We start from the raw sequence: 11,897 nt of genomic DNA on the forward strand, positions 1-11,897 counted from the left end.
TTGTTAAAGGTGTCAAGCTTATGGGAATGTGGCAGCAGTGTGTAGGAGGGAGGTTCCTAGTGTGAGAAGTGTGCAGAAGGGCATGAGACAAAGGAATGTATAGCATTGGGAGAAGGAGTGGTATGTGTTAACTGTGGGGGTGTCCATGGAGCTTGGAGTCAGAAATGTCCCGTGTGAGAGAGGCAGGTTGAGGTTTCCAGGGTTAGAGTAGTGCAGAAGTTGTCATATGCTGAAGCAGTGAAGAAAGTAGAGGAAGATGGGTCAAGGGGGAGTGTTACTGAGAGGAGTGGTGTGAGTAGTATATCTGTACCAGTACAAAGAGAGAGGCCAACAAGTGATATATGTTTCAGAAAGATTGGATTTTTAGCATTGATAGCAAGTTGCAGAAAATGGAGGTTGTGGTGGCAGCTGCAGAGAAGTAGTTGGGCGTGCGAGACTTGACATCAGAAGAGTTACATGGTGTGTTAAGTGGTGATGTCCCATCCTTTCAGGTTGTTGGCATGAGGTATGACTAAATAGATTTAAATAGTGGAGTAGGGTGATGTGATTTTAATTTTATTTGTATAATTTTTTGTGAGTGTAGTGTTAGATTAGGTAGTTGTACTCCAGTCTAGTAGGTGGCGGTAATGCAACATATTGGATGCCAACCACCGTTATACCTCATCGAAGAAGAAGGTCAGAAGTGTCTATCTCTTTCTAGTTATTAAGTTAGCAGAATGACATCTCCTCCATTTGAAGAAGTTGAACTGAACAAGAAACACGAAAAAATGTGAGCTATTGTCTAGTTAAACAATTTTAGGGAAATTTGACCATTAGTAACGTGTCGTCAAGGGTAGCAAACGCTAGTGCTTGTTGTCTAACGTTAGCTCAGTCAGAACCATGTGACGTTAACCGGGAATGGAACCACTATGATTTAGAACGCCAGCTAACTAAAAAAATGGCTGAATTTGCAGAGTAACTCTGAGTCTATTATAGAGAATTAAATAATGTTAGTTAGGGAGCCAATAAACCTACTGAACCCGTTAATGTGGGCCGATCGTTGCCCCAGATCAGAGTTCGTTCTCGTGGCAGTAACAATACAGACAAAACACCTCAGCTAAGGAGTTGGCGTAGCCGAACACAAACTGGTGTGAGTGGGGATGCTGGAGAATGAGTGTGTGTGTGTTGTAGAGAGATGGTGGCGATACAGCACAAAATCCCAGCCGATGGTGGCTGCATTTACATCCAGTCAATCTGTCTGGATGGCGATGTATTTATTGGACACTAAGTATCTATATTGTCACTAATCCTTATGAAGGACTTCCTGGCAGAAGAGGTTACTCGACCAGTCAGCAGCCGATATGCCAGTTAAATAATTGGTGAAATGTTGCTTGATTATAAATTAAGGTTTATCCGTAGTGGTTAGGTGCTCAATATATAATCAGTATCATATATTTATCACCAGCGCTGTGCGGCGCAATGGTAACACATTTGCCTTTTGATTAGACTAGAGTTGACTAGACTTGACTAGAGTTCTAATCGCAGACAGCAATGTGCACATTATGAATACATTGTGATTTAGTTTCGGTATCATTCTAACTTTTCTTATGATTTTGTTTGCAGAGCATTAAGGCTGGCAGTTTATCACCAGTTTACCCTATGGGCACAAGGAAGAATTACATGCAGACTACACCGTTCGCGTCGCATGCGCAAGCGGTGCAAAATACATTTACACATACATGTTATTCAATCATTGCACTCACTCTGCTCGTGCGCGTCTGCGTGGCCAGGCGCTTAAATAGAACTTTGTTCTATTTGTGACTCTCAATGCACTGCAAGTTATGCCTCTCCCTACCATCTATTGGAAAGTAATGGTATCTACACTGGGCAGCTAGTTGGCAGAGTCAAAGTAGACTTTAATAATATATGCCATTTAGCGAAAGCGAACTGGGTGGAAACAGATCATAGAAACAGGATATCAATTTTGATATCATGGATGGTCAGTCCTTGCATCTATAGCACTGCCTATGAATTTGAGAGTGGTTACATTTCTCCAGCCGCATCCCTCAGCATTTTACCAAAAGAGGAGCAGGGAGTCACTTTGTTATAGTTTCTATTGTCACTTTAAGAAGTTAAGATGCAGATGAGTATGTTACAGATACTATTTGTCCCATCACTCTGACAGTTAGAGAATATTCAGCACAGCAAACAATCAATCAATGAAATTAATTTGACAAAATACCTTTTTACATCAAAATATTAACCACGGTGGTTATAGAGGGTGCAACAGTTCAACACCTCAGGAGCAAATGTCAGTTGGCTTTTCATAGGTTGGGAGAGAGGGAGTCGAAACAGCAGGGCCGTGACACATCCATTGAAACGGGAAAACAGTTCCACTCCGATTCCCTTTATGGATAGGTGTATCTTTGAATTCGCTGTTGAATGGCCTGTTCCTTCTCTACTTCCAGAACACCAGCCCCCTCCCCTAAAGTGATCGATAGTATATCTTGGCTCGCACTGTGATGATTGGGATTCTGAGCTCTCAGGTTCATACAGGGAGTTATGGTCTTCACTGATCTCACTCTCCATCAGCTCCATCTGTGGCGTATTGGGCCAGGACTCGGTTATATACTGATGGTCGTGAGCGCTATCTAGCTCTTCTCCACTGCAGCACATGAATACTGGCAGTCAGTACTGGCTAGCTGATAATGGCATGTTCAAGAGCATTAAAACTGTGATGTATCATGGGTAAATTGTGACTGATCTACAAATAATATTAAGTAGTTATTTGTGATGCAAGGTGATTTGTAGATCAGTCTGTCAGCAGTTGCCTGCACTGTCGGCTGCAATGTCAAACAAGCCCTTTAGTTAACTTTAGCTGGCCCCCTGAGAGTTTGTTTAAAATGTCATAAGTGGCTTTGGCTTGCTGAATATCCAGAACAAAAGTATAGATAGCTCAATTTAACTTGAATAACATGCAGAGCCTAAAGCTCATTTTCACATGGAAGCATAGCTAAGGAAGTCATCCATGTTGTGTCAGTCTAGGGAAGAGGGCTGTGCTCCTTCAGCAGATGGAAAGTCGATATGAGCAACAGAAGAACAAGAGGAGGCAGCAGGTGAAGCTGTCACAAGCTGCACATGAGAGAAACTACCAGCTCCTCCAGGTATGAATCTACCAAGTGCCTCTCAGACCTGCTGCTAGGTTCTCTACTTGAATGTACACGTTCAGTGCATGCCTTTTATTGTGCATGTCGATGAGGCTGGTATACTGTAGGTTTTGAAGGCCATGTGTAAAGGAATAGCTGCTGAATTTGTGATAGGCTGATCCTTTCTCCAAATACAGGACTTGCAGAAAATGGAGAATCGTCTCAGAACAAGAGTACTCCCACACCCTGACATCCTCAGTTTGGAGGTAAGGGATCTCTTAGTAACAACAAATTAACAATACATGCCCTCTCTGAAGATTGCCTTGCCTCCCCTAATTTTCAATGGGAGCTATTTTGAGTTGTTTTGCAGCTTGACCCTACTATACCTGATAATCAAATACAGTCAGGGGGTCACAGATTGTTGTTGACACAGGCCGCTGTACTGTTGTCTTGTTTCAGACTCGTTACTGGGCATCAGTTGAGGAGAAGATCCCAGAATGGGAGCGCTTCCTCCTGGGTAAGGGCCCACATCCTAGCAGTGACCCTAGCAGAACACCTAAACAACAAAAACAGAAAACTACACCCAGAGACCATGCCCTCACACAAGATGGGGCTCTGCCTCCTCGTCCTATACTGAAACATGTCAAATGACCTGAAGTGGACAATCTGTTTTGGCTTTTGACTTAATCTTATGTGATCAACATGGAGTGAAGGAGAAACTAAAATCAGTTGACAGTTACACTGTAGATTGAGGTTATTGTGAGGTAAATGCTCTTTTTTTTTATAGGCCATATTTAGTCTCATATGGGCTGTTTTTCTATCAGAATAACAGTATTCTTAGCACCAACATTATTGAGTAGGCATCATGTTGATTTCCATTTTATTTACACTGCAGCTCCTTTTTGTGCTCAGGATTTTGATGTCTCAGGGTGAAGCTCAGATTTAGCCTATTACCCCTCAGTCTGCAGAATTGCTGCTCTTGATTGCAATGTTTACAAGCAATGCTCACTTTCAGTGTGATGGTATTGCCTTTAACATGTTATGGTAATCCCATCCCATCAGAATTCTATTTGAAACAAAGAATATGGTGTCTTTGAATTCATGGCTCATATCTGCCCACTAGGGGGAGGTAGCACCATAGATTTGGATAACAAAGGCAAATTCCATCAGTTAGTTAGACTCAGGTCATTCACTTCGTCTGTCACTCAGCAATGATTTAATCAAATGTGCTCTTATTTATTTGCCTGTATTGTCTGTATACTAGCTATGTTCTTATGTGTACATTAAAGCACTTGTTTTGGTCATATACTGTGCGATATCTATTAGTTGTAACAAGCAATGTGCATATGTAACCAATAAAGTGTTTTATTATTCACCTTCTTCATCTATATATTCCATTCACTGCAAATGTACTTTTTTCCTTAATAAATCATTATAGTTTAGCTTATTAGTCCATTAAAAAGCATGAGCTGACACACATCTAACTTTGTAGAGTTGACAGATAATAAACTATACAAATAAAATGTTGCACACTATATACACACCCAACAATTCAATATGTTTATCCGTTAAAATGTTAGCATATAACTTATTTCTAACCTTTTTGTTTTCCATGTATTCACACCATTCCACCACGCCCCATACTTCATCACACAGTATACAGTGCCTTCAGAAAGTTTTCACAACCCTGGACTTTTTCCACATTTTGTGTTAGCCTGAATTTAAAATGGATTCAATTGCGATTTTTGTGTTGCTGGCTTATAAAGTGAAATAATTTTATGAGAAATGTTTACAATTTAATAAAAAAATACATCTGAAATGCCTTGAGTCAATAAGTATTCACCCACTTTGTTATGGCAAGCCTAAATAAGTTCAGGAGTAAAAATGTACTTAACAAGTCACATAAGTTGCATGGACTTGTGTGCAATTATTGTGTTTAATATGATTTTTGAATGTACCTCATCTCTGTACCCCCAAACATGAAATGATGTGGAAGGTCCTCAGTCGAGCAGTGAATTTCAATCACAGATTCAACTACAAAGACCAGGGAGGTTTTCCAATGCATCACAAAGAAGGGCACCTGTTGGCAGATGGGTACAAAAAAAGCAGACATTGAATATCCCTTTGAGCATGGTGAAGTTATTAATTACACTGAGGATGGTGTATCAATACACCCAGACGCTTCAAGGAATTCGGCATCCTTCCTAACTCAGTTGCCAGAGAGGAAGGAAACTGCTCAGGGATTTCACCATGAGGACAATTTAAAACAGTAACAGAATTTAATGGCTATGATAGGAGAAAACTGAGGATGGATCAACAACATTGTAGTTACTCAATACTAACCGAAACCGAAATTGCAGAGTTATTAACAAAAGGAAGCCTGTAAAGAATAAAAGTGTTCCAAAACATGCACCCTGTTTGCAATAAGGCACAAAGGTAAAACTGAAAAAAATATGACAAAGAAATTAACTTGATGTCCTGAATACAAAGCATTATGTTTGGGGCAAATCGAACACAACACCACTCTTCATATTTTAAAGCATGGTGGTGGCTGCATCGTGTTATGGTTATGCTTGTCATCAGCAAGGACTAGGGGGAGTTTTTTTGTGATAAAAAAAAAACAGAAAGAGCTAAGCACAGGCAACATCCTAGCACAAAACCTGGTTATCTGCTTTCCAACAGGCACTGGGAGACAAATTCTCCTTTCAGCAGGACAATAACCTAAAACTCAAGGCCAAATATACATCTGGAGTTACCAAGACGACAGTGAATGTCCCTGAGTGGCCTAGATATGTTTTAGACTTAAATTGGCATGAAAATCTATGGCAAGACTTGAAAATGGCTGTCAATTAATGATCAACAACCAAATTAACAGAGTTTATAATAATGTGCAAATATTGTACAATGCCGGTGTGCAAAGTTCCTTAGAGACTTACCCAGAAAGACCTACATCTGTAATCGCTGCTTAAGGTGATTCTAATGTGTATTCACTCAGGGGTGTGAATACTTGTGTAAATTATATATATTTATGTATTTCATTTTAAATAATTTTGCCAAAATTTCCAAAATCATGTTTTCACTAAGTCATTGTGGGGTCTTGTGAATTCTGGCTGTAACACAACAAAATGTAGACTAAGTCAAGGGGTATGAATACTTTCTGAAGGCACTGTATGTTGTGCATTAGGGGGATACATGCAGGTATATTAGCCTAAGCCATTGAGCTGTTCTCTGGAATGTGTCTAAACCGTTACATAGTTATTGAAGAGTCCTCTTTATATTTGAGATACAATGTGATTGTGCCGTCTTTATTAAACAAAGCCTCCAGAAGGACCTTCTGTGTCTGCGATAATTGCTTTTTTTAATTGTCCCTTTATTCAAGGGTAGCCTGAGGTCAGCCAGTTACCATATGTTCATAATACTCCATAGAAATGTGTGTAAAATGAGCCATTCATTTCTGGAGGTCCATTAGGCTTGCATAAACTGCTGTGTTTCTAGCGTTATTGCTTGTAAAGTTAGAATGTCTGTGTTTTCTAGGGTTATTTTACCATTATACAGTAAACCATATTCAGGGACAGTGTTAAGGAGCTGCTGTGTGGATAATGAGAAGGTACATGGGACAAAATGTGAAGGTGGACGTCTGTCTCACTGTTAAACGGAATGCAAAAACGCAGCGAGTCTTTCCACCTGCTTTCTGACTGTCAAACCAGCACAAACCACCCCTCTGCCCTCCCTCCACCTCCCTCGTTCTTCCTTCTCTCATTCCCTCTCTGTGGCAGAGATGGCATCCCTGATCCAGCCTAATTGCGATGATCAAACCTGCACTGGGTTGACGCGGAGTGGCGGCTTGACAAACGCAATCATCCGGATGGCCTGCGTTGAAGTGGCCATGGTTGGCAGCTGCCCTGGCTCCTCAGATGGGACCCGATCCTGCCCCCGAGGTCAGGCAGGCACCAGTCGCCATGGAGGGGGGCTAATGGGGGATGGTGGTTGTGGGAGGGGTGGATGTGGGTGAAGGTTTGAGGAGGGGCAACGAGGGTGAGTGAGGGCAGGGGGACAGGCAGCGAATTATCTAAAAGGATTTTGAAGAGCACGATCTGGAGCCCTTCCAAATGACTAGATTCACATTATGTATTCTAATGGTGAAAGCCCTGAGGTGGATTAGCTACGGACACCACAGTCCCTTCACGCCCCCGGTTGGCAGACCAGGCCCTTGTTACCAGGCCCTGCCAGCCAGTCCCAGCCGTGACAACCCTCCCTGAGTCCCCTGACCCCCATTACCTCACAGACACCTGGGTTAAAGCCAACCTCTCAAATTCAGCTACAGGATTAGCAGCAGACAGAGGAGGCTAGGAGGTGACCCTCTCCATCTCTAATAGCATATGCATTTAAAACCGTATGATTACATGATTTGGGGCGTCTATTGAGAGCATGCTGAGAGCCTCCTGAGAAGCACAATAACTGGTTAGCTGTCGACTTCAATTGATTGGATAATGGATGATTGCATGTTGTATTTTATTGAATAATGTGCTGCAAGTGTAGTGAGTGCTGTACAACAAAACTACCATTTTGGCATAATTTTGTTTTATTTTTCTATTATTTTAGAACATTTTGTTATTATGTGATAGAAGTGAAGACAAACATCACATTTTTTAAAGTACACTTTATTTTTAAATTTACCTACAGTATTTAAAAATAAACCAATGTTAAAATGCTGTTTCTTGAAATAACATGGGGCTCCATACTGTACAATGCACTCCCATAGTATTCCTTTGATCATGTCATGTCAGCTCTGGCTAAGTGCATGTCCTGCCAGCCAGGCCTGTGCCTACTGTATCGGCTAAGAGAGGAGTTGACTGTGTTGTTCATGTTGTGGTGGATTAAAGACAAGTCTACATGTGGCACACTAAAAGGAAGTAACACTGGCCTTAAGGGAGCGCCACACTGTTTGGTATTGACTGGCCAAGCTTAAGTATAGTGTTTCCTCCTAAATGGACCTGAGGTTTTTTTGTGTCAACATAATCATATACCTCACTGCATTTCACTGGTTCTCTGTACTCCTTACAAAGAAAGCTTTCGGCACATACTTTTTCAATTGTAGTGCACTTAAACACAAATGTCTTTCATATACTGGAGCTTGTCTGGGATTTTTTTATTATTCTTAGACTATTTCTGCTGAACTGCTGGGAACTCCTGCAGTGTTTTTTTGTATCCTTTTCAAATGCATACTTACATTGTGCTTAATGTTTCCAGCTCTTTTTCCACAAGCCTACTGGTGAGGAAAGTGAAGTTATAACATATAGTTAGTTGTATTTGAGTTGAGGGTTTGTCTCTTAGTTTGTGAGAGAGTGGATTTTGTTTTTTTTTTCCTTTTCAATATTGATACTGTGGAGGAAGAATGCATTCACAGTATGTTCTGAACAACACTTTGGACATACAGAATATGTATTTTTATCACATACAGTTGAAGTCGGAAGTTTACATACACTTAGGTTGGAGTCACTAAAACTCGTTTTTCAACCACTCCACAAATTTCTTGTTAACTAACTATAGTTTTGGCAAGTCAGTCATCTACTTTGTGCATGACACAAGTAATTTTTCCAACAATTGTTTACAGACAGATTATTTCACTTATAATTCACAGTATCACAATTTCAGTGGGTCGGAAGTTTACATACACTATGTTGACTGTGCCTTTAAAGAGCTTGGAAAATTCCAGAAAATGATGTCATGGCTTTAAAAGCTTCTGATAGGCTAATTGACATAATTTGAGTCAATTGTAGGTGTACCTGTGGATGTATTTCAAGGCCTACCTTCAAACTCAGTGCCTCTTTGCTTGACATCATGTTAAAATGAAAAGAAATCAGCCAAGACCTCAGAAAATAAATTGTAGACCTCCACAAGTCTGGTTCATCCTTGGGAGCAATTTCCAAATGCATGAAGGTACCACGTTGATCTGTACAAACAATACGCAAGTATAAACACCATGGGACCACGCAGCCGTCATACAGCTGAGGAAGGAGACGCATTCTGTCTCCTAGAAATGAACGTACTTTGGTGCGAAAAGTGCAAATCAATCCCAGAACAACAGCAAAGGACCTTGTGAAGACGCTGGAGGAAACAGGTACAAAAGTATCTATATCCACAGTAAAACTAATCCTATATCGCCCTAACCTGAAAGATCACTCAGCAAGGAAGAAGCCACTGCTCCAAAACCGCAATAAAAAACCAGACTACGGTTTACAGCTGCACATGGGGACAAAGATCGCACTTTTTGCACTTTTTTATCCTCTGGTCTGATGAAACAAAAATAGAACTGTTTGGCCAGAATGACCATCATTATGCTTGGAGGAAAAAGGGAGAGGCTTGCAAGCCGAGGAACACCATCCCAACCGTGATGCATGGGGGTTGCAGCATCATGTTGTGGGGGTGCTTTGCTGCAGGAGGGACTGGTGCAATTCACAAAATAGATGGCGTCATGAGGAAGGAAAATTATGTGAATATATTGAAGCAACATCTCAAGACATCAGTCGGGAAGTTAAATCTGGGTCGCAAATGGGTCTTCCAAATGGACAATGACCCCAAGCATACTTCCAAAGTTGTGGCAAAATGGCTTAAGGACAACAAAGTAAAGGTATTGGAGTGGCCATCACAAAGCCCTGACCTCAATCGCATAGAAACTTTGTGGCCAGAACTGAAAAAGCATGTGCGAGCGAGGAGGCCAAACCTGACTCAGTTACACCAGCTCTGTCAGGAGGAATGGGCCAAAATTCACCCAACTTATTTTGGGAAGCTTGTGGAAGGCTACCCGAATCATTTGACCCAAGTTAAACAATTTAAAGGCAATGCTACCAAATACTAATTGAGTGTATGTAAACTTCTGACCCACTGGGAATGTGAATAAATAAATAAAAGCTGAAATAAATCATTCTCTCTACTATTATTCTGACAGTGGTAATGGCAATCCTAACGGGCCTAAAACAGGGATTTTTTTACTAGGATTAAATGTCAGGAATTGTGAAAAACTGAGTTTAAATGTATTTGGCTAAGGTATATGTAAACTTCCAACTTCAACTGTATCTTCTATCTTATGAAAAACAATTACATTTTAATTGCTGGGATCAATCTCTATTGTGTTAATGGAAGTCACATAAAGTGAATTAGTTATACCGGTGTTCAGTCCTTCCATCTTCTTACCAGTGCCTACCAACTGGTGAGACTGCTCATCCTAATTTGACAACTTGTAGGATCTCATTATAAGGGGCCTTATTTGCATGAATGGACGCTGTGGTTCTGAAGTAGTACGTCATTAGCACTTCTGGGTAAGCACAGCAGTAGTGGACATTTCTCAGCAGGGCCAGACCAGGTCAAAGGGATTAGCACCGGACATCCCAGAATTAGTGATCCTGACCAACAATGAAAGACTGATTTAATTCCACAAAAATAGAGCTCAGTCTTGGCAGGGTGTGATGGAGAACAATACTCATGCATTTGTCACTTATTTATCTAGTTATAGAAATGTGTTGATATTCAGTTGTATTCTTGCCTTTTATTTCTGTATTGTTTATCTATGTAATTGTTTTTGACAGTGGCCAACATTAGTATTTACTCATGATTCCTCATGGACACCAATCTCATTGCTGTCAGTCCAGTGAGAGGTTGAGGCTGGAAATGTGGAGCAGATTGTTTGGGGTTTAGGGTTCTCTAATCCTCCCAGAGACAGAGGTGAAAGGAGTGGGCAAGGGGACAGAGGGTCTCCTTCAGCTCCTTGGCCCAGGGCTCTGAGGGCAGGCAAACGGACTGGTCCTGGGCAGAGGTCAATCTAAGGAGACTGACAGACAGTGATGTGATTCCAGTAGGGCAGAGCCGGCACATGGCTCCTACAAGCCCAGCACCCACAGGCCTCTAAGCCACAAAGTACCTTCTACCACCCGTGTCCTTAACGAGCCAAGAAGGATCCAAGAAAAGAAGTGTTTACATTGTGTAAATGTATGGAAGGATTTTAATTAGATTTGGTGGGGAAAGTGTTAACTAGTTTTGTCAAGGAATTTGTATCACTTGAATATCACAGTCCTGTCATCATGTTATGTTGTGTATTTATTTTCCTTTTTTTTTATTGTATTTGATTTACTTGTATTTAACGTAATTATTGTGTAGGCCTACACAATGCACACACCAATTTGCTGGTGTGATATGCTAAGCTAATGCACCCCAAAAATACATTTTGAAAATCCAAGATCCTAACGAGGTGTTTGAAACCAAATGTGGATTTACATTTTGTTTATTATTATTATATTATTATTATTTATTTTTTTACAATAGAATGTCTTATAATATTCAATGACTTTCGTGGTGTCATGTATACAAACACATACATACATGTATGTTACAATCCTACCATTTTCCAGAGTCGAGTACCCACTGCATATTTTGAGCAGCTATAACAATATTATTGCTGACTGCACCTTTTGGACATTATTAAGAAGTTTCCAGAACACCATGTAGTTGGCTGGCTGATTCCATCTTTTCAACACCATTCTCCAGGAAGAGATCCAAGGACTTCGCCCGATGCTCATTAACTTCCCTCATGGCATTTTAGAATGCGCCTAGTGAGCTCTTTGTGTCAAGAGCCAATGCTTCTTCTAACTAGGGGCGCAACCAGCCTGTGCTCTCCTCCAGCAGCGAAAGAAATTGCTTTCCAAAATGTTGGTAAGGGTTGGTTTAATTAGAATTTCATTTGGGCTAAACGGGGGAAACTGATGTAGTTAACATTTG

General features: G+C 40.9%; 1 protein-coding gene across 1 annotated transcript; it reads left to right on the forward strand.

Annotated features, from left to right (window-relative positions):
• The first annotated feature begins 649 nt into the window (after positions 1-649).
• Positions 650-4,944, forward strand: LOC139369862 (centrosomal protein 15). The gene is made up of 4 exons (XM_071109144.1): positions 650-769; positions 3,020-3,143; positions 3,323-3,391; positions 3,585-4,944. The coding sequence occupies exons 1-4, from the start codon at positions 717-719 to the stop codon at positions 3,774-3,776; spliced, it is 438 nt and encodes a 145-aa protein (XP_070965245.1). The 5' UTR covers positions 650-716; the 3' UTR covers positions 3,777-4,944.
• The last annotated feature ends 6,953 nt before the right edge of the window (positions 4,945-11,897 follow it).

The sequence above is a fragment of the Oncorhynchus clarkii genome, chromosome 17 (genome assembly GCF_045791955.1).
Source record: "Oncorhynchus clarkii lewisi isolate Uvic-CL-2024 chromosome 17, UVic_Ocla_1.0, whole genome shotgun sequence".
Taxonomy (NCBI): Eukaryota; Metazoa; Chordata; class Actinopteri; order Salmoniformes; family Salmonidae; genus Oncorhynchus; species Oncorhynchus clarkii.

What these genes read in the sequence shown, in the direction of transcription:
- LOC139369862 (XM_071109144.1), top strand. Translation starts at nt 717, where the DNA reads ATGACATCTCCTCCATTTGAAGAAGTTGAACTGAACAAGAAACACGAA. An exon ending in AACAAGAAACACGAAAAAAT is followed by an intron (nt 770 to 3,019) that starts GTGAGCTATTGT and finishes ATGTTGTGTCAG; the next exon opens with TCTAGGGAAGAGGGCTGTGC. An exon ending in GAAACTACCAGCTCCTCCAG is followed by an intron (nt 3,144 to 3,322) that starts GTATGAATCTAC and finishes CTCCAAATACAG; the next exon opens with GACTTGCAGAAAATGGAGAA.